This window comes from Salmo salar, chromosome 11 (genome assembly GCF_965601325.2).
Source record: "Salmo salar chromosome 11, fSalSal1, whole genome shotgun sequence".
Classification (NCBI taxonomy): Eukaryota; Metazoa; Chordata; class Actinopteri; order Salmoniformes; family Salmonidae; genus Salmo; species Salmo salar.
In genome coordinates this window covers 10,008,685-10,031,638 of record NC_138301.1, presented here as the reverse complement: position 1 = coordinate 10,031,638, position 22,954 = coordinate 10,008,685, and the positions used below count along the sequence as shown (strand labels likewise).

Sequence of the window (22,954 nt, the reverse complement as noted above, 5' to 3'; positions counted from 1 at the left end):
CTCCGTGAAGCATAAGATATTACAGTTTTTAATGTCCCGTTGGTAGTTTAATCTTCCTCGTAGGTCGTCCATTTTATTTTCAATGATAGAACGGAAGTCAGTGGGGGTTTATTTGATCGCCTACAAATTCTCAAAAGGCAGCCTGACCTCCACCCTCTTTTTCTCTGTCTTCTCTTAACGCAAATGTTCCCGGGAAAGCAGTATGTCCTTCACGTCGAGCTCGTCAGACTCATTAATGGAAAAAAAGCTTCTGCCAGTTTGTGGTGAGTAATTGCTGTTCTGATGTCCAGAAGTTATTTTCGGCCATAAGAGAACATTATGTACAAAATAAGTAAAAAAATAACAGTTGGTTATGAGTACGTAAAACGTCAGCCATCTTCTGCGGCGCCATGATACACAGGGAAATATTACGATTTTGGACTGCGTCACATTGTGTACACAATTCTTCGGTGTTGTCTTACCAACATTTGATGCCAAATTAGCTTCTTCTGAACCCATTGTTTTACCATGTCCGTCAACCAAGCAATTAAATTCGATTTTGTGTCAGATAGTCTGACAACCAATGCAATTCCTATTCCCTGCTGTCTGCTATGTTTATACAAGACAAGAGTCAGTAAACATGATGAATTGGTTTTGTCACAGGTGTTCGGTGGTAGTCATGCTTGGGTAAAGAAATATGTACATTTTTTGACAAGCCTTGGGCTGTTCCCCTTATTACAACTATTTATTTGCACCCTCTTAATGACACATATAATCCAGCCTGAACTTGGAGGCACTACATAAACTGCTGTCTCCTCATAATCTGCATTACATCAAATAAAGTCCTTTTATAATTGACGGATTAAATGCTAGCATTTACAAATAACTTCTGCTGTTGGTTTTGTAGCTTGTTCATCGTAAAATATGTTCCCCTTCAGTTTATTCGCCACGCAATATTGGTTTTGGAGTGCATTCTTAAATAAGGGTTATCTGCTGGGGATACTTCCATCCAGCTACCGGGAAATGCGTAATATACACTGGTGAAATCTATGATCCCTTATTGATGACACCTTAAATCCACTTCAATCAGTGTAGATGAAGGGGAGGAGACAGCTTCAAGAAGGATTTTTAATGCTTGAGACAATTGAGACTTGGATTGTGCATGTGTGCCATACAGAGGATGAATGGGCCAAACAAAAGATTTAAGGCGCATCGGTTTGAGTGTGTCGAAAACTGAAATGCTGCTTGGTTTTTCACGCTCAACAGTTTCCCGTGTGTATCAAGAATAGAAGAATTGGAGTCAACATAGGCCCGCATCCATGTGGAACGCTTTTGACACCTTGTAGAGTCCATGCCTTGACGAATCGAGGCTGTTCTGAGGGCAAAAGGGAGGCAACTCAATATTAGGAAGATGTTCCTAATGTTTTCTACACTCAGTGTAGTTTTGTGTTCATATACTATCTATGGATTGTCCTCGCATGGGGCACCATGGGAATTCCTTATTATTCATATTCCTTTTATTATCATACATCCTTACTTCTGGTGTGAGTAGGATCCTTTCAAATAAGTACATCCATTAATATCAATGAATGCCTAGTTTATTTTAAAACAAAGATTTATGAATTGTGAATAGGTCCTTGACAAATGCCTATTAATTTGAAGCATTGCCAGCCAGCTACAGTAGAGTGTCTTGCAAAAGTATTGAGACCCTGTCACATGTGCTCCCTCTCCGGCCTCTAGCTCACCAGGCTGCTCGTTATGGCGCACACCTGTCACCATCGTTACGCGCATCAGCGCATAATGACACTCACATGGATTCCGTCACCTCCTTGATTACCTGCCCTTTATATGTCACTCCCTTTGGTTCCTTCCCCAGGCTTCATTGTTTCTGTGTCATGTCTGTGCGTTGTTCGTGTTTCTTATTTTGTATTATGTTGTTTATTTATTAAAAACACTCACTCCCTGAACTTGCTTCCCGACTCTCAGAGAACATCGTTAGAGAATGACGCCTCACCAAAGGGAAGCATCAGGGAGTGTTTTTTTGTGTTGGAGGTGATGTCGGGTCCGGGTGTCGGAAGCGGAGCTACCTGGGAGGCCTCAGCCGGTTTGTCAGATTCCCATTCCTCGGCGGGCTCCATGGGTTTCCCTGCGTTAGCTGGCTCGACGGGTTTCCATACCTCAGCGGGATCGATAGGCTCCCATACCTCAGCGGGATCGATAGGCTCCCATACCTCAGCTGGCTCGATAGGCTCCTATGCCTCAGCGGGCTCGATAGGCTCCCATGCCTCAGCTGGGTGAACAGGTTCCCGTGCCTCGACCGAGCCAACCCGGGGAGGTCTTAGCCGGCTCATCAGGCTCTCACGCCTCAGCCGGTTTGTCAGGTTTCCGCGCCTCAGAGGAGGCGACCGGTCCGTTCCTGATCCCCGGGATCGTCCCTGTGGTTGGCGTCCTGCGGCTGGAGTCATGTGCCGGGGAAGGGGTATTGTCACGTATGCTCTCTCTCCGGCGCTCTAGGTCGCCATGCACCCACGCCTCAGCCGAATCGACAGGTTCCCGCGCATTTGCAGAGGTGACCGGTACGGCTGATCCCCGGGATTGTCATCTTGGTCGACGTCCTGCGGCAGTAGCCGCGTGTCAGGGAGGGGGTACTCTCACGTGTGCTCCCTCTCCGGCCTGTAGGTCACCAGGAGGTCACCAGGCTGCTCTTTATGGCGCACACCTGTCACCAGCGTTACGCGCATAATGACACTCAACTGGACTCCATCACCTCCTTGATTATCTGCCCTTTATATGTCACTCCCTTTGGTTTCTTCCCCAGGCGTCATTGTTTCAGTTTCTGTGCGTTGCTTGTGTTTCTTATTTTGTATTATTTTGTCACTCCCTGAACATGTTTCCCGACTCTCAGTGCACATCGTTAGAGACCCCTTGGATATCAATTTTATTGTGTTACAGAGTTGGATTAAAAGGGATGTATTTAATTGTCATTTTTTGTCAACAACCACAGCAGATAAAAATATTTAGAAATGCCTTCGTTAATGATTTATTAAGCATTGCCCGGTAGCTGGATGGAAGTATCCCCATCAGATAAGCCACGCTTATTTCTGGTTCTTCTTTAATCCCTCTAGTAGATAGCCAAATGTATGAATCACAACTAACAACTGTGCCCTCATCAAGTGTGAACATTCTTTATTTTACACAAACCAGTGTGTATATGCGAGCCAGGCCTACATACTGTTTTTATGTACACTCACAGAAGGCTTCGCTCCCTCACCTCCTACACATAATTTCCACACTCTGACTGCCGTGGCGTTGCACAGAGAGGCTGAATGATCTCATAAGCCATTAGCCATTATTAAAAAAGGCCCTGGTCAATACCTGTTAACCGGTGCTATGATAGAGCGTATCCAGGCCAGCCCTGTCAACTGAACTGAAGACCAGGCTGCTTCTGCAGCTGCTCTCTAGGTAGAGCGGGAAAGTGGCATGGCCTTGCTTCCTTCCCTTTATTGAGCTGTTGTTTTGCAGTGGATTGTGGACCTCAGCACTTTTCCCTCTCCAGGCCCACGGCTCAGCACTTCTCTTTTACATGGCAGGGTCAACCTCATATAACTCAGAAACTTGCGGTGATTTCAAGGCTAGAGAAATGTTTGTCCGCAAGAACTTTACACAGTATCCACCAATAAATGATGATGCTTCTCATATAGCAGAAAGCTCATCTTCATCTTTTTTTGTGTGTGGTGCTTTTCATTATTTCGAGCCGGTCGTGTTGTACTGGCTTGACTTAAGATGCTAGATCAAGATGGATATAAAAGAATGTGGGAATTGCAGAGGCCCAAATAAAAAATATTTCATTATGTGATCACTGGCAGCAGAATTCTGAGGACAGCGGCCTAGTATCTGATCATAAGACTGTTTGTCAGACAACCCGATTCTCATTAGCACACTTTTCTCTCGTCCAACAGAGCCGTGAAACTGAGAGGTTGCCAGGACGCTGGTTTCGGAGAAAGGTCATAACATAATTATGTATCTGGTGCCATTTTTGGCAGCAATTACCAATTTATGTCGGACCATGTGCAAAGTTCTTTGCTGTTATCTGTGACTCTTCATATGATATAGCTGTTTCAGTGGGCCTCAAATTACGAGTCTTATTCATTTCCCTGTCGCGGATGGGCCAATTCCATTGGGTAATGAATAAGCTGGCAGACAGGGAGTGATTTCCACATCTCTCTCTGTTGCGTGAGCTAGCAATTGATTTCACAGATGCCATACAGTGGCAACTCATGCACAGGATGCATTACAACATGTTATTTATTTCTTAAGTGCTGCTTTTCTATTACTGATTTATGTGTTATTGTGCTTGATCCGGTGATGGGATTTGGGACATGAGGTGTATGAGACTTTTGGAACAAGGCCTAGGTCGAACAGGTGGGGAGCCCTCCCGGATTCAGCCGAATATGACGGCAGCAGTGTTGCATTCAAAAGCGCATTGATTAAAAAAATTACACAGTATATATATATATATTGTTTTTCAAACCTGCTCCCCAAAATCCACTCTCAGAGGGGTTTACAGTGAAGCTCATTAAGCTGCATGGTGTTGTTGTTTTTCTCCAGATGATAAGTAACATTTTCTTGCACTTGGGGCTCTACTCCTTCCTCAGGAGCTTCTAACTTAAGACAAAGCAATGTAATTTGGGTATTGGTCTAACAGGCATTTCTGCAGTGTGGGAAGGATGTTGTTTTTCCCCTACACTTCCTGGTTCTTGGTTTTGATTGTAGAAGGTCCTTGATGTTCTTGTCACTTGTAGAGATAGAGCTTTTATTGTCTATTTAGGATGTCAAATTAGGGGAGTGTCAAATTGGGAGAGTGGTTTTTGTAACGCACAACATTTGCAAATAATGATTCTCTTGTGCAGAGTTGAAAGCAATCAGTGATGCACAGCATGTCGATATAAAATTGACGACCGGTTACATTGAAAACCACAGGCTGACCAGCTTGATCTTGAGGAAGCTTCCAAAAGATTGATTAGTTTATTTTTGTTTGTAAACGAGGGTGTTGCATTCAATAAAAATAGATTTTCAATCTGACATCGGCAGTTGGCACTAGGGAAGATGTAGGCAAGCTGCAATGTCTTTATCTCTGACCACAGGAGAGAGAGAGAGAGAGAGAGAGAGAGAGAGAGAGAGAGAGGAGAGAGGAAGAGCTCACATGGCCAACCGTAGCTCCAAAAGGCCAGAGCTGTCAGTTTCTTCTTCAGCTCTTTATTTGCCACTCCTGAGCTTTCACTCTCTATTCCCTACTCCTCCAACCACTGGGTCCCCTAACTCTACTTCACTTGGCTGACGAGTGTCCTTGTCATTCAAGAGCCACATGTCTGTTTTATCAATTGGTAGGCTAGTAAGGTCAGAGACGCAAACCCCTAAAATAGTAGGCAAAAGGTATAGACGAAGTCAAACGGACTCATAAAAAATTACTTTTCAATGAATCTTTTATCAGTATACCCAGCAAACCAAAATTGGTTATGTGAAAGTTCCCAGAACTTTCCCAAAATGTTCTGTGGTGGTTGTTCAGATGTTGTGCACAAACTGTTTGTGAACATTCCCAAATATATATATTTTTAATTCTTTGAGTGTTTTGGGGATGTTATCATCATAATGTTAGATAAAACCCTAACTAGAACTTAATGGGAATCTTAGTTAATGTTCTGGATTGTTCCCGGTTTGCTGGGTACACATATTCCATCATATGGAATGCATTCATTCAGGATTCTCAGATAAGAAACTGTAATGACCAAATTTGCATGCACATGTGCACAAAAAGTAATGTTTGCCTTTTGGCAAGGTCACCATTAAAATTTTTCCTAATTTACATTCCAATAGTTTGATTTATATAGAAATAGAAAAGGCATTTGACAAGTTGGTGTTGTGGATATTTCAGTCTTTTTGACAGTTGGATTACTTGATAGAAATGCAGAGGCGTACCTCTGGCCAAATGACACATCAGAGTAAAACACTTTCCCAAATTGATAGGGTGAGTGAAGTGCTTTTTTATCTCGAAACCAAGGACTGAGCATTGAGTAGATATTAGTTGGTCTGTATTTCTTTACACTTTTGCTCTAATGACAACACTTTTAATCCGCTTAACACCATCTCCTACTCCCAAGGGTGCCAATAAAGAGTGATTCTCTCAGGCGGACATAAAGTAGTGAAATCGCTCTCTCTTCTTTCTCTCTCCCTTGACAGACAAGGCTATGAGGGGCTGGAGCAGAAGCTGAAGGAGGTCTTCACCGAGCGGACTGGCATCATGCGTCAACTCTCCAAGACTTCAAAGGAACTGGACAGCATAAAAGGAAACCTTCAGGTTAGAGCCCCACTGTTTCTTTTCTGACAGATTATAGTGGGATGTTAAAGAAAGGTGGATGGCTTTGAGTGCCTTTGGAACCCTGAGGTTATTTCGAAGGGCTCTGTTTTAGGACTTAAAAAATGGCTTAAAAATTCAGCTCAGCCTGTGATTCACTCTTTCTCATCCGCTGTCCTAGCGTATAATGAGCCACTACATACCTTGGCCCTCATTTATCAAAAGCAAATAAGCAATATGTCCTTCGTTTTGACGATCAGTCCCCCTGATATGAATACGAATGCAAACCTGTTTTGGAAGTGGAATTCCAGTAGTTGAGGTGCAGTTGTAAAAACTGGAAAATTACTCCAAGGTGACGGTGTTGAGAAATCTGTCCCTACATTCTTTGAAAAAAGGGCCCCAAAGGGGTTCTTCAGCTGTCCCAATAAGATAACCATTTTTCGTTCCAGGTATAACTCTTTTTGGTCACAGGTAGAACCCTTTTCGGTTCCATGTAGAACCCTCTGTGGAAAGGGCACTACATGGAACCAAAAGGGTTCTACCTGGAACCAAAAAAGGTTATTCAACAGGTTCTCCTATGGGGACAGCCGAAGAACCCTTTTAGGTTCTAGATAGCGTCCCTTTTGTTTAATTGCAGAAGATTTTTTATGAGAGGATCTAATAACTATCGTGACAGGACGTGCATGTGTGATGCTGATGGAGGATGTTTATATTACATCATTTTACTTCAGACCTGGGTTAAAAAAGTACTGTATTTGACATTTTTCAAATACCTTAGATGTGCTTGATTGAAATTTTCTGGCTCAATAGAACACATGGAATTGTCCCAATGGTGCAAACCCCCACCTGGAACTCCAGGCGGACTCAAGCAAACACTGAAATGATTTGAATGATTTCACCCCAGGTCTACATTGAATGGTGTCTATGCTTCTACCCTTGATATCTACCACAGCTTAATGTAATCCGCTTTTGACATAAAGATCCGCAAACGTTGTGTAGACAGTATGTTGTATGTACATGTACGTTACAACGTTACTCATTCCTGTGAGCACAGTGCACAATAGGACTGACAGAATGGGGAATGACAGGTAATGAGAGATAAAAGACAGAAATGTATGATCATCACTCCCATAGAGAATTGGTGAAGGCACAGCTTGAAATGTGGGTGTTAAATTGTTTACTGCAGCAAGTCAATCCATTTTTTTCTCTGATACATCTGTATATCGCCACTGATCAGGGCTGCAGTCGATTCCATTTCAGTTCTCGTCAAACAAGTAGGGAATGAGTTGAATTGAACAAATAGATTGAAAAAGATGTTTGGTTTGACGAGTATTTTCGGTCCAAATTCTACTTTCAATATCCTGTGTCCCACAGAGAACCAGCAGATACAAATTTGTCTCTCAGGTGTTAGCCAGAGTACCATTGTCCCCTAGGCAGTCTTGAATGGAATCTCTTTTGCCAATTGTGGTGGCGGTGGTCCGTTGGCTTAGTCTGGGCCGCTGTGTTCTTTTTAGTAGGCTTGGATGGCTGTAGCCCATTTCAGTTTTAATCAATGACTTCCCAAATACACCCTGTCTACTTGTATGACGTGACCTGACCAGCCTGGGTTCATGGTGTTGTCCTGCTGACAGTTTTCGGTAGCATCCATTGTCCCTTGGTCGGGGCTGGCTGGCACTGTGTGTAGTCTAAGCTACCAATGTCCTCGGTGCAGATTTTGACGTCAGTTAGCTACTGTACATTATGTGCAGACTTGGATGGCAGTGTACCCTGTGCCTTGTGCAAATATACCAGGCAAAGCAGGGGGGGGAGATGAAGGGAGAAGCGAGGGGGGGATGGATCTCTTACAAAAAAGGGGTGAAAACAATCAACAGTAACTTTTTAGAGTAATCAATTATGTATGTGTAACTGATTAACCTTTCTGGTGGAGATTTACTGTCCTAAGTGTTTATTATTTTAATTAGACTTCCCCTTGGGTGCTGGGTCAACCCTTCATAATTAGACTTTGCATGATAGAGCTTTGATTCTTGGCAGTTGCTCTGTGGTGTGCTAGTATATGGTTTAATGTGGGCCATTCCTTTGCAACCTAACTGCTTATCAAGCCCTGATCGGTTGCACCCAGGTTAAAGTTTTTGTGATAAAGAAATATGGGTCTTTTACAGAATGTCTCTTCTCATTATTATACTGAAGCACATTTTAAAACCGTTCTGTAATCTTGCAGAGCTGCAATTATTGAACTCAAATTAGTGTTTTTATGGAAATGAAGATCTAATTTATTATTAACAAGACACTGTACCACTTGAATTTGCTAGAGTTTTCTTCCCCAAAAAGTGTCATAAAAAAGATTCATAAGTACACTCAAAACCTGAATCTAAACTATACGAGTTCCTACAAGCTTACAAATAAACTAAAACATTTTGGACCACAAAAAAGTTTTTTCGACTACCCTCATAAAAGCATACACATCAATAATCTATGAGGGGTTACACAATATGGAAGAAAAATTATAATAATTATTCACATATTTTTTTGCCCGAGCATAGATAGGCTATGCTTGGAGCAATGTGTGCATTTATACTCGAAAGGGGCACTGTTGTTTTCTTTCTGTTCCTATGAGTGCTTTGAATCAGCTCCTTCACATTGGAGTGTTGGAGTGAGACTGTGAGTGGTCATATAATAAACCAATTTCTCTTGTGAGACTAAAAAGCTCTCATTCCTCCCTTCTAGACACTGAAAAATGACGACTCCATGGCCAAGACGGATGTCCTGAAAATCCTGGCGCTCAGCCACAAGCAGAGGTAGATCTAAGCTTCTTAACCATTAACCATTTGCCATTGCACATTGCTACCATATGGATTCTTTTGAAGAGCATCATTACTTCTCATTCCTTTTATGGTGCAGGAACAATGTGATGTTACCTGCAATTCAGCCTTTGGTATACACAGTACATACTTATACCCTACTGCTTTATAAGTAGCAAACCAACATATCTATAACACATGACAATCATAAACAGACCATAAAACAATGTTTTATTGGAGCAATGGCTCCTGGTCCACAGACGATTTGAGCATCCACCTGTTTTCCACTTTAAATCCGATGAATCCTGCTCTTGATTCGTTCCATTGCCAAGAATGATTATCGAATGACTTCATCACGAGATATCCTGGCAGCTGATTCATGGAAAATCATTTGTTTTTGACAGCTTTCAAGCATGTTTTTTGATTGCTTCGGGGGAGTAATAACTAGCAACTATTTTTATGTGAAACTATGGTATTTTACTCACATTGTATATAGACTTATCTTTCTACTGTATTCTTGACTGTATGTTTGTTTTACTCCATGTGTAACTCTGTGTTGTTATATGTGTCGAACTGCTTTGCTTTATCTTGGCCAGGTCGCAGTTGTAAATGAGAACTTGTTCTCAACTTGCCTACCTTGTTAAATAAAGGTGAAATAAAATAAAAATAAAATTGAAGCCACATCCTCAAGTCAACACATGTCGAATAATTACAAACGTGAGGGTTACAAGATGACGTCATTCCAGGTTTAGAAATGTAATTTAATTAGACACTGTAGCCTTTATAAAAGCTGAAAAACAGACACACGTTGTATTCAGCAGCATGAAAAAACAAAAATGTTAACCCTCGTCCTTACCACCACATTTGACCTAATCCTGGACATAACCAATTACTATATTTAAGCTGGAAAAATACAGCCAACTTGAGTGGCCAATGAAATATAAGGAGGGGCAGGGGAAGACAGTACTAAAAGTCAAACATTTACTTTTGTGCTCTGGTTAAAGTAATAACTGCCTTTCCACAGATACCCATAATGGGTTATACACTATAGATTACTTGTTAGATTTTACTGCATGGTCGGAACTAGAAGCACAAGCATTTCGCTACACTTGCATTAACACCTGCTAACCATGTGTATGTGACAACTAAATTTGATTCGATTTTATTCACAGTTCAGTGCTGTGTTGCCTGAGGAAAATGTCACTCAGAATAATTTTTGGTTGTTTGTAGCCCATAGGCAAATGTCTCTAAGTATCGGTGAAAATATGTTGACTCAATGTGTTGACTTGAAGCTTACTTACAGTACCTTTAAATGTCAACCTCAAATTCTAACTTCTAAAAAATCGTTCTGTCTCCCCTTAAAACGTCATACTGCTGGTTTTAGGGTGAGATCAGAAAAATGAAATGCCAACTAGCGGAAAAGAAAAATGTTTGCTTGGCTGGGCTCATGCCAACAGACACAACCATTGAGATGTGAAATATGACAGGGCATCGCAGCAGTGAAGAGACTTTTCTTTCTGAGTTTGACACACAGTGCTGTTGACTGCAGATGCTGCTCCTCGACTGCACAATTGATGGACCTTGACCAAGTCATATGTAATTAAACTCTAAACCTACACTAAGCCCAGTCAAAGGGAATAATTCCTTTGCTGCTGTAATCGTATACTGGTATTCTGGATTAAAGTTCGGTATTTCGTCACGCATTCTATCACAAATGTTTGGTAGAAAAAGTAAGCATGAATTGATTTGATGACTTGATCCTACTCAGTGCTCAGTCAGTCAGTCAGCCAGTGCTTGAGATACTATTACTACTGCCTCGCCACTGCGAGAAGTCAGAAAAGAGTTGGAGAGGAGAAGGATATGTGCTAACTGAATGTTTCTCACCTTTCCTCTCAACAGGGAAGAGATGAAGTCCCTCCAGGCTGCCTTGCAGAAGCAGCTGGATGAGGCAACGGAGCAAGCCGAGAAACAGCAGGCCACAGTGAGTAGGAGCCCTCAGTCGTCCTCACCTCGTCTACACCTCAGTCCTCTAACCTCTCCCTTGTCACCTGTCACCCGGGCCTGTGGGCGCCCGTCACCCATCTCATTACCCAGCAGTCATCTCTTCTGGCTGGCCCCCTCCCTCCCACCGCTTAATAACCAGTCTTGGAGAGTGAGAGAGCTACAGTTGAAGTCGGAAGTTTACATACACTTTTGCCAAATACATTTAAACTCAGTTTTTCACAATTTCTGACATTTAATTCTCGTAAAAATTCCCTGTCAGTTAGGATCACCACTTTGTTTTAAGAATGTGAAATGTCAGAATAAAACTAGAGAGAATGATTTATTTCAGCTTTTATTTCTTTCATCACATTCCCAGTTTACATACACTCAATTAGTATTTGGCAGCATTGCCTTTAAATTGTTTAACTTGGGTCAAACTTTACGGGTAGCCTTCCACAACCTTCCCACAATAAGTTGGGTGAATTTTGGCCCATTCCTCCTGACAGAGCTGGTGTAACTGAGTCAGATTTGTAGGCCTCCTTGCTCGCGCACGCTTTTTCAGTTCTGCCAACAAATTTTCTATAGGCTTGAGGTCAGGGCTTTGTGGTGGCCACTCCAATACCTTGACTTTGTTGTCCTTAAGCCATTTTGCCACAACTTAGGAAGTATGCCTGGGGTCATTGTCCATTTGGAAGACCCATTTGTGACCAATCTTTAACTTCCTGACTGATGTCTTGAGATGTTGCTTCAATATATCCACATAATTTTCCTACCTCATGATGCCATTTTGTGAAGTACACCAGTCCATCCTGCAGCAAAGCACCCCCACAACATGATGCTGCCACCCCCGTGCTTCACGGTTGGGATGGTGTTCTTCGGCTTGCAAGCTTCCCCCTTTTTCCTCCAAACATAACGATGGTCATTATGTCCAAACAGTTCTATTTTTGGTTCATCAGACCAGAGGACATATCTCCAAAAAGAACGATATTTGTCCCCATGTGCAGTTGCAAACCGTAGTCTGGCTTTTTTATGGCGGTTTTGGAGCAGTGGCTTCTTCCTTGCTGAGCGGCATTTCAGGTTATGTCGATATAGGACTCGTTTTACTGTGGATATAGATACTTTTGTACCGTTTTCCTCCAGCATCTTCACAAGGTCCGTTGCTGTTGTTCTGGGATTGATTTGCACCTTTTGCACCAAAGTACGTTTATCTCTAGGAGACAGAACGCGTCTCCTTCCTGAGCTGAATGATGGCTGCGTGGTCCCATGGTGTTTATACTTGCGTACTATTGTTTGTACAGATGAACATGGTACCTTCAGGCGTTTGGAAAATGCTCCCAAGGATGAACCAGACTTGTAGAGGTCTAGAATTTTGTTTCTGAAGCTGATTTCTTTGGATTTTACCATGATGTCAAGCAAAGAGGCACTGAGTTTGAAGGTAGGCATTGAAATACATCCACAGGTACACCTCCAATGGACTCAAATGATGTCAATTAGCCTATCAGAAGCTTCTAAAGCCATGACATCATTTTCTGGAATGTTCCAAGCTGTTTAAAGGCACAGTCAACTTAGTGTATGTAAACTTCTGACCCACTGGAATTGTGATACAGTGAATTATAAGTGAAATAATCTGTCTGTAAACTATTATTTGTGTCATGCACAAAGTAGATGTCCTAACAGACTTGCCAAAACTATAGTTTGTTAACAAGAAATTTGTGGAGTGGTTGAAAGATGAGTTATAATGACTCCAACCTAAGTTTATGTAAACTTCCGACTTCAACTGTAGGTGTAACCCAGAAATAGGAAGCATAGTGAGGGAGGTCCGTCCACTCTTCGCTCTCTCCTTAAACAATAGGTTTCTGATAAAACTTAATAGACCAGGCACCATTTTTATATTTTGTTCCTTTTATCATCCTGTCGTAAACATTCCTTTTCATTTGCCCAGTAATCCAGGCCTCTATCCATCATGCAACTCAGTCCTTTTTCTATTATACCTGGCTGTCGTTCTAGTATAAATTCTATTCTATTCAGGCGTTATTACATTGCCAATCTATACAGACGTCCGAGAATTGCAGGCTACAAATTAACTTTGATACCACACATGCAGAGTCATGTTTATATCTACTGTATGAATTTAACCTATAGGTAACAGTTCACTGTATGCCCCTTATGTATAAATTAACTTTACTGTTGGTCCCCTATGTATGCATTTACTGTAGGCCCACATAAAGCTTTTATAACAGCTACAAAAGCCATTATAACATCAGTAATTAACATTATACTCATGTGGAGCCTTTTTCATACCTAAAGTGCTGTATGGATTAGCCCGTAGCTTTTTTGTGCCTTGTTTTTATTCCTACTTCCCAAAGATATTTACTGCCACATCTCTTATGGCTATCTAATTCCCCTCAAAAAAAATGATCAGAAAATTAACGGGATGTCTAATTAATGTTCAAAACAGACCATGGAATGGTTTTGAGATATTCAATATACGCTAATAAGAACAGCATGGACGTCTTAAAATGGTCGTCCGTCTTATTTTCACAGCACAGAACAAGGGTGGCTGATGTTGGTAGCCAACAATCAAAGTGTCGTTGTTGACATTTTCATGTTAAGATGAGTGACAAATCCCTGGTGTAGGGAGTTAATGATCTATATTAAAGGAAATTGTATTGGCTATTGCAATGCATCAAATCAATGCCTGTGTTTTCACAAGGGGAAATTACCGTTTTTTTTATGATGTTACCAGCCGGTTACTACGTTTCTGGGATAACACAAAAAAAGTGTTGTAAAGTTGAGTTTCTTGGTTGTATCATATACAGCATAACTCTGCTACTGCTACTATTCAGTGTACTAATAGAGTTTTGGAACACGCACGACGATGCTATATGAATACCTGTCTTTTTTGTAATAAGGTGCAGTTTTTTTTTCTTCAATTGAGACCATGCCTACAGCTCTATGTGAAGAAACAGAGTGTGAGTTGAGGTTGTTTGACATCTCCGTAGCTGGGCGAATTTGATGTGAGGCATTGGGTAGAAGACATTGTTTGATTGGAGTTGCAATCTGCCCCTAGGGAGCTCTAGAGCTTGTTTTCTATTAACCTACTAAGCAGCAAAAGTGGAAACCAGGGTTAGTAACAAGCACAGTCAAATGAATTTCGTTCGGGACGATACTGCACTAAACCATCAACGTTATTTTTAAATGTGCTTATGTTTTAATAAGCAGTTCTCACTTCAAACAGTTCATCATCTTCGGGTTGCCTCATTTGGAATTGATGAAAATGTTATGAAATTAGTGCAACTGATAATCAATTATCAATACGGTGTTAAAGGGAATACATTATTTCAATCAATTAGGAGCTGAATCTGTATCTTCCTTCTCCCTTCACGCAAAAACTATAAATTACTTCCCCCTGTGGACCACATACAGCGAACAGCTGTAGCTGTACTTGGAAATGAACATGCACAATAGGAAATAGTTTGCGATGTTCAACACATACTCATCATAAATGCCAATAACATGTTGAGAATTTGATGACCGTGAAGCTGTGGTTCCACTCAAAAGATCCCTTTTTTTATTTTCTTTGTATTTAATTCAAATGTTCATAATGTGTGGTTCAGAAACCTTGTTTGGGTTCACATATATTCAATGTAAGTTCACTGGCGTAGCAGTTTCTCGAAGGTTGCCCCCCCCCAAAAAAAATTTTGGAGCCCGTCAGCCACTCACAAAGTATAGACTATTGATCGCTGTACAATTGTTCTGAAATTGTGATGTCTGTGCATCTGCCTATCGATAGCTATCAGATTATGTGGTGCTAGTGATTGAAGTATCCTGTAGCTTTGCTTTAATGGGAACATGTTTATTTTTATTTGGTCGTCATTTTCTCATGTTAAGCCAAACGATTATGTTTTACGAGGCTATAGGCCTACGCTGTTGCAATGCTGCTATTTAGAATGCAGGCCGGCGTCAATAATGTATTTACTTGTTAAGTAATTCAAGTGGGAAATCCAAACATGTAGATTGTAAAATGAATGTTGAATGCAACAGCGTACTAATCAGTAACCAATTAAACATTTAAGAATATACAACTGTCCTGTAGACTTATAGCCTACCTTAGCCGTCCTCACGCTCTCTTGCAGCTTGGATAGAAGGTTTGTGCTACATAAAACCAATCTATTAATGCCAAATAATACAATCAGTTCACCTTCAAAACAATAGCTGACTAGGGATTGTTTCATTATGCAGACAATGCAGTCAAGCTCAGGGTTTCAAAAACAATAGCTTACTAGGGATTGTTTCATTATGCAAACAATGCAGTCAAGCCCAGGGTTTCCCAAACTCGGTCCTGGGGTCCCCCCTGGGTGTACCTTTTGGTTTTTGCCCAAGCACTACGCAGCTGATTCAAATAACCAACTCATTATCAAGCTTTGATTATTTGAAGCAGTTGTGTAGTGCTATGGGAATAAAAAAAAGGCGTGGAGGTGTTGAGGGCAGGACCGAGTTTGGGAAACCCTGGTCTAAACCTGGTCTATAGCTATGTACAGTATTTAGCTGGTAGCCTAGTTATATTACACATTGGAACTTGGACTCCACGCTGTCAGGGCTATCCATCTCATCACTCGTAGGCTTACCAGTGTTCACAGAAGGGGGGGGTCGCTCTCATGAGCACCGCTGGGTCTCTGGCAGTCATCAGCTTGGTTTTCTGGGAGAGGAGGAGGATAAGGAAGGCCGGCACCATCACTAGAGGAATTGTCACTATTCTCAAGGGGAGGAAGATGAGGAGGAGCAAGGCCACTGTCATTTCTGGGCCTCTGTCGGGACTGGGAGGCTGCTTGTGCTAGCTGAGGCTTAAGTAGGCCTCCTATCTATAAATCAAATCAAATCCAATTGTATTAGTCACATGCGCCGAATACAACAGGTGTAGACCTTACAGTGAAATGCTTACTTACGAGCCCCTAACCAACAATGCAGTTAAAAAATATATGGATAAGAATAAGAGATAAAAGAAGGAACAATAAAAGGAACAAGTAATTAAAGAGCAGCAGTAAAATAACAATAGTGAGACTAGAGCTGAAGTCGGAATTTTACATAAATTTAGGTTTGAGTCATTAAAACTCGTTTTTCAACCACTCCACACATTTCTTGTTAACAAACTATAGTTTTGGCAAGTCGGTTAGGATATCTATTTTGTGCATGACACAAGTCACTTTTCCAACAATTGTTGACAGACAGATTATTTAATTTATAACTCACTGTATCACAATTCCAGTGGGTCAGAAGTTTACATACACTAAGTTGACTGTGCCTTTAAATAGCTTGTAAAATTCCCCAAAATTATGTCATGAATTTAGAAGGTTCTGATATGCTAATTGACATCATTTGTGTCAATTGGAGGTGTACCTGTGGATGTATTTCAAGGCCTACCCTCAAACTCAGTGCCTCTTTGCTTGACATCATGGGAAAATCCAAAGAAATCAGCCAAGATCTCAGAAAAAAATTTGTAGACTTCCACAAGTCTGTTTCATCCTTGGGAGGAATTTCCAAATGCCTGAAGGTACTACGTTCATCTGTACAAACAATAGTACGCAAGTATATACACCATGGGGCCACGCTGTTGTCATACCGCTCAGGAAGGAGACGCGTTCTGTCTCCTAGAGATGAACGTACTTTGGTGCGAAAAGTACAAATCAATCCCAGAACAACAGCAAAGGACCTTGTGAAGATGCTGGAGGAAACAGGTACAAAAGTATCTATATCCACAGTAAAACGAGTCCTATATCGACATAACCTGAAAGGCCACTCAGCAAGGAAGAAGCCACTGCTCCAAAACCGCCATAAAAAAGCCAGACTACGGTTTGCAACTGCACATGGGGACAAAGATTGTACTTTTTGGAGCAATGTCCTCTGGTCTGATGAACCCAAAATAGAACTGTTTGGCCATAATGACCATCGTTATGTTTGGAGGAAAAAGGGGGAGGCTTGCAAGCCGAAGAACACGGGGGTGACAAAATCATGTTGTGGGGGTGCTTTGCTGTGGCCACCACAAAGCCCTGACCTCAATACTATAGAAAATGTGTTGACAGAACTGAAAAAGCGTGTGCGAACAAGGAGGCCTACAAACCTGACTCAGTTACAACAGCTCTGTCAGGAGCAATGGGCCAAAATTCACCCAACTTGTTGTGGGAAGCTTGTGGAAGGCTACCCATAACATTTGACCCAAGTTAAACTATTTAAAGGCATTGCTAGAAAATACTAATTGAGTGTATGTAAACTTCTGACCCACTGGGATTGTGATGAAATAAATGAAAGCTGAAATAAATCATTCTCTCTACTATTATTTTTACATTTCACATACTTACAATAAAGTGGTGATCCTAACTGACCTAAGACAGGGCATTTTTACTAGGATTAAATCTCAGGGATTGTGAAAAACTGAGTTTAAATGTATTTGGCTGAGGTGTATGTAAACTTCCGACTTCAACTGTATATACAGGGCGGTACTGGTACAGAGTCAATGTCCGGGGGCACCGGTTAGTTGAGGTAATATGTACATGTAGGTAGAGTTATTAATGTGCCTATGCATAGATGATAACAACAGAGTAGCGGTGGTGTAAAGAGGGGGGGGGGGGGGGGGGGGGGGGCAATGCAAATAGTCTGGGTAGCCATTTAATTAGGTGTTCAGGAGTCTTATGGCTTGGGGGTAGAAGCTGTTTAGAAGCCTCTTGGACCTAGACTTGCCACTTGCCGTGCGGTAGCAGACAGAACAGTCTATGACTAGGGTGGCTGGAGTCTTTGACAATTTGACAATCTTACAATCGTTCCCTCTTCACGACTGTCTTGGTGTGCTTGGACCATGTTAGTTTGTTGGTGATGTGGACACCAAGGAACTTGAGGCTCTCAACCTACTCAACTCGATGAGAATGGGGGTGTGCTCTGTCCTCTTTTTCCTGTAGTCCACAATCATCTCATTTGTCTTGATCACGCTGAGGGAGAGGTTGTTTTCCTGGCACCATACGGCCAGGTCTTGACCTCCTCCCTTTAGGCTGTTTCGTCATTGTCGGTGATCAGACCTACCACTGTTGTGTCATCGGCAAACTTAATGATGGTGTTGGAGTCGTGCCTGGCCATGCAGTCATGAGTGAACAGGGAGTACAGGAGGGGACTGAGCACGCACCCCTGAGGGGCCCCTGTGTTGAGGATCAGCGTGGCGGATGTGTTGTTACCTACCCTTACCACCTGGGGGGTGTATAGTCCCAGTGTCCTTAGCTTATTGATGATCTTTGAGGGCACTATGGTGTTGAACGCTGAGTTGTAGTCAATGAATAGCATTTTCACATAGGTGTTCCTTTTGTCCAGATGGGAAAGGGAAGTGTTGAGTGCAATAGAGATTGCATCATATGTGGATCTGTTGGGGCGGTATGCAAATTGGAGTGGGTCTAGTGTTTCTTGGATAATGGTGTTGAGGTGAGCCATGACCAGCCTTTCAAAGCCCTTCATGGCTACAGATGTGAGTGCCTCGGGTCGGTAGTCCTTTAGGCAGGTTACCTTCGTGTTTTTGGACACAGGCACTATGGTGGTCTGCTTGAAACATGTTGGTATTACAGACTCGGACAGGGAGAGGTTGAAAATGTCAGTGAAGACACTTTCCAGTTGGTCAGCGCATGCTCGCAGTACACGTCCTGGTAATCCCTCTGGCCCTGCGGCCTTGTGAATATTGAGCTGTTTGAAGGTCTTACTCACATCGGCTGTGGAGAGCTTGATCACACCATCTTCCATAACAGCTAGTGCTCTCATGCATAGTTCAGTTTTATTTGCCTCAAAGCGAGCATAGAAGTAGTTTAGCTCGTCTGGTAAGCTCATGTCACTGGGCAGCTCTTGGTTGAGCTTCCCTTTGTAGTCTGTAATGGTTTACAAGCCCTGTCACATCCTACGAGCGTCAGAACCGGTGTAGTATGATTCGATCTTAGTCCTGTATTGACGCTTTGCCTGTTTGATGGTTCGTCGGAGGGCATAACGGGATTTCTTGTAAGCTTTCGAGTTAGAGTCCCGCTCCTTGAAAGCGACAGCTCTACCCTATACCTAATCGTCCACCTGTAATGGTGTTTCGTCAGTCGAGGAGACGGTAGCTTTGCTGATGTAGTTATCGTCTGTAATTTGGCACGAGCTTGATCAGATAAATCCTTTTTGGGGAGTTTTTGAGCACCACTTGGTTTTGACTTTTGTTTATCCATCTTGAACAACGCTCTCCCTTTCCATGTCACGTCCTGGCCAGTATAAGGGTTAATTGTTATTGTAGTTTGGTCAGGATGTGGCAGAGGGTATTTGTTTTATGTGGTTCGGGGTGGTGTGTTTGGTGAAGGGCGTTTGATTTATTATTTCCGGGTTTTGGTTTATGTTCTATGTTTACGTATTTCTATGTTTAGTCGAGTGAGTGTATTTCTATGTTAGGTTAATGGGGGGGTTGGGACTCTCAATTGGAGGCAGGTGCTTCCTCGTTGCCTCTGATTGAGAGTCCTATATATGGGTAATTGTTTGGTGTAGGTTTTATTGGAGATTGTTTCTTGTCTAGCGTGTGTGAGCCTGAGAAGACTGTTCGTTTGATCGTGAGTTCGTTTTGTTATTTTGGTGTTCATTTTGAGTGTAATAAAAGTTCAAGATGAGCAACCACATACCTGCTGCATTTTGGTCCTCAAATCCCAACGACAACCGTGACACTCCATCTGAATTTGACCTGATTCACCTAATTTTTTAAAACTTGATAGCCAATTAGGTGAGGAGGCTGAGGCAAATAGGCTAACTAGATGCATGATAACTATATTGTCTGTCTGACTCACCTACTACCATGAAGATTGGACAACACAAACACTTTCCCTGCTACATGTGGAAATTAAAAAGCAGGGTTACTGTCAGAATTATTTACAAAATGAAGAACATAGGTGTGAGATGACAGGCACATGCCACCCCAATCATGACTAACCAATCATGAATGAATGATATCCTAGACAAGAGAGTAGCAACAACACTAGATGCCCAAATCTCATAACTTTCTTAGCAAAAAGGTTCTGTGGTGCCTGTCAATTAAACACAGATCCAATTGTATTACCTCTGTATGACTAGTCTACAAACCTGGCATCAGTAAAGTTACGCTGCCTGTAAACAAACGTTAAAAGATAAACCTATTTAGGTAGGCCAAGAAAAACTCCAATAGATAAACCACACACAAAAATGTATGATTGAATTTCCCAGTTGGAGGCATGCTATTCCAAAAAAGTATTACATCATGATGAAAAAGATTGACCTGCTTATTTCATCACTTTCATAACAAATATGGCATCGTATTTGTAACAATAGTTGCAAATGCTGTGCATTGCAATATACAGTTTAATTGTATAATAGCTCTGGAAACACACAAAACTCTCCAACATTGCTCAGGCTTATTGCTTTGATTTAGTCAGTAAGTCATATGAATGAGTTATACTGTAATAACACAATTCAAAATGTCAAATCTTAACAATGTAGAATGCTACAGTTTTAGATTTTATATCCATAATTTCAGTGTGTCATGCCACAACCCAAAGGGAACGTTGTGCTGGGATGTGTTATCGACATACCCATGGGCAGAGCCATGAACTACAAATGCATCAACATGAACTGTGATGTTATTAGTGTGTCAACCGCCTAGCCCCAGTTTACAGTCCCCCGGGTGCCTTCAGAGCTGAGGTCACCTGGGCAATGAATTCTCTCCCCTTCCTCCCTGGGACAATCTCAATGGCCTCATTGAAGGACAACCTTTCCCTTAGAATCCTTCGTCGCAGAGGTGAAATAGAAAGCAGAATCGGGATTGGAATATCTCTCTTTTCCCCCCACCGCTATCCAGTCTTTTAGTTGTAGTCCTGCGCTGCGGTTGGCCGCTATCTGCATCAGCCGTTTGAGGCCTGACTGCTTGTTAAAATACAGGGCATGGGAAATGGCTGCGCTACAGAGACATGCCAAGCTCGCGATAAAGGGATTGCGATAAACAAAGATGTCACTCTGACACAATGAGCATATGGCTATTAAATGAATCACTCAGTGGAAAATAGTTAGTCGCCCATCACGGGCATAAATGCCTCCAATATGAGAAACAGCAACCCCACCAACAGTCAACCTACCTATTCTAGATACACACTTTTCCGATTAATCATAGTCAAAACCAGCAGTGAATCATGATTTTTTTTTACATCGTTTTATATGTGTTTTTGTAAATCTTTAGAAGCTAACTAAAATAGCAGTAAAACGTGTAATATAACCACATGGAGGTACTTGGAGCATTAGCAGGTTGTCTGCTTTAAAGACAGAAAATCATTTGAAGTTGTTTGACCTTGGGATGTATAGATCTGTTTTGAAGGTAGTGCAACAACATACTGTATGATGAAATCCAATGCAGGCATGGTTGGTGATAGTTACTACCTCCATGACAGCTTAACGTAAATGTCATCATTTAAATGTAAGAAACAGTCTGTAAAAAATGGACAGTCTGTAAGAAAATATATGTCTTTAATTTGATTTATTTTCACCTACAGATCAAGTTCCTCAAGATGGAGATGGAGAAAAAGACCAAAATAATCAAGGACCTGCAACAGGAGGTACTTTTGTTCTCCTCACCTACTGACTCATGGCTGACTCATTTCTAATTCATGATCACCATGACCTGTAAATGTTATGTTAATGTTATAAGAGTAATGCCTTAGTAATCGTATCATACGATATCTATGGTCATCGACATCACGTGAACTAGTAATTGGTTTTGATATCCTTTTTTCTAAATCTATATGATTCTGTCATTTTGGATTGCAAAGGTCACAGATAGCCATAGGCAACTAAGGGCCTTATACTGTCAGTGTTGAATGATGTAATTGGTGGAGAGGCCTCTTATGAGCACTAATACCACTGGATGCGCTGAATTCATCAGAGCCTCGGGGCGTTGAACTGGGCTGGTGTTGTGGGACCTTCTAATTGGCTAACCTGGGGTCAGTGGGTAGTTACTGGCTGCAGCGTGGCTGGCGCAAAATCCTATAGCTTAAGGGCAAATGCCCCAGAGCAGAGGAGAAGAAAGTAATCAATCATAAATGGAGTCACGACGGTTTGGAAGATGTTCTACTACAGCTCTGGACCAGAATCTACCACAATATTCATGGTAAAAGTCAGGTGAGAGGTAGAGAGTTCACACTGCCAGAGGGAGGTCAGAGAACATTCTATGACATTATTAGCTCTACTCAACCAAAAAGGGGGAAGTACGTGCAGGGGTGTGTAAATATAGCCAACGGCTCTGTTCTGACTACACACCAAACTCCCAGAACAACCTCTAGAGGCAACATCAGCAACCCCAGCAAACCTAGAAGTACTCCAATCAATTTGTATGTTTTCACATCAGGGAGTAACATTGGACATGGCTGTAATTGTCACGTGTGCTCCCTCTCCGGCCTCTAGGTCACCATGCTGCTCGTTATGGCGCACACCTGTCACCAGCGTTACGCGCATAATGACACTCACCTGGACTCCATCACCTCCTTGATTACCTGCCCTTTATATGTCACTCCCTTTGGTTTCTTCCCCAGGCTTCATTGTTCCTGTTTCATGTCTGTTCGCTGTTTGTGTTTCTTGTTTTGTTCATTGATTTATTAAATGTATTCACTCCCTGAACTTGCTTCCCGATTCTCAGCGCACTCTTTATAGTAATGTTGTACAACAGATTAGTCTAAATGACTTGTGAATGAGGCAATGAAAGGATACAGTCCTTTGTATGCCACAGTCCTAAGTAAAAAAATATAATTAGCTGGTAATTAAGAAAATAGCAAAAATACAA

The 22,954-nt window shown here is 41.9% G+C and overlaps 1 protein-coding gene across 1 annotated transcript in view; it reads left to right on the top strand.

Annotated features, from left to right (window-relative positions):
- Positions 1-22,954, top strand: part of LOC106561937 (leucine zipper protein 2) — a 178,259-nt gene that overhangs the window by 87,463 nt on the left and 67,842 nt on the right. The window contains exons 2-5 of the mRNA XM_014126368.3: positions 6,217-6,334; positions 9,056-9,126; positions 11,029-11,110; positions 21,672-21,734. Coding sequence (XP_013981843.1) covers positions 6,217-6,334; positions 9,056-9,126; positions 11,029-11,110; positions 21,672-21,734 — 334 coding nt within the window. The remainder of the gene's footprint in view (positions 1-6,216; positions 6,335-9,055; positions 9,127-11,028; positions 11,111-21,671; positions 21,735-22,954) is intronic.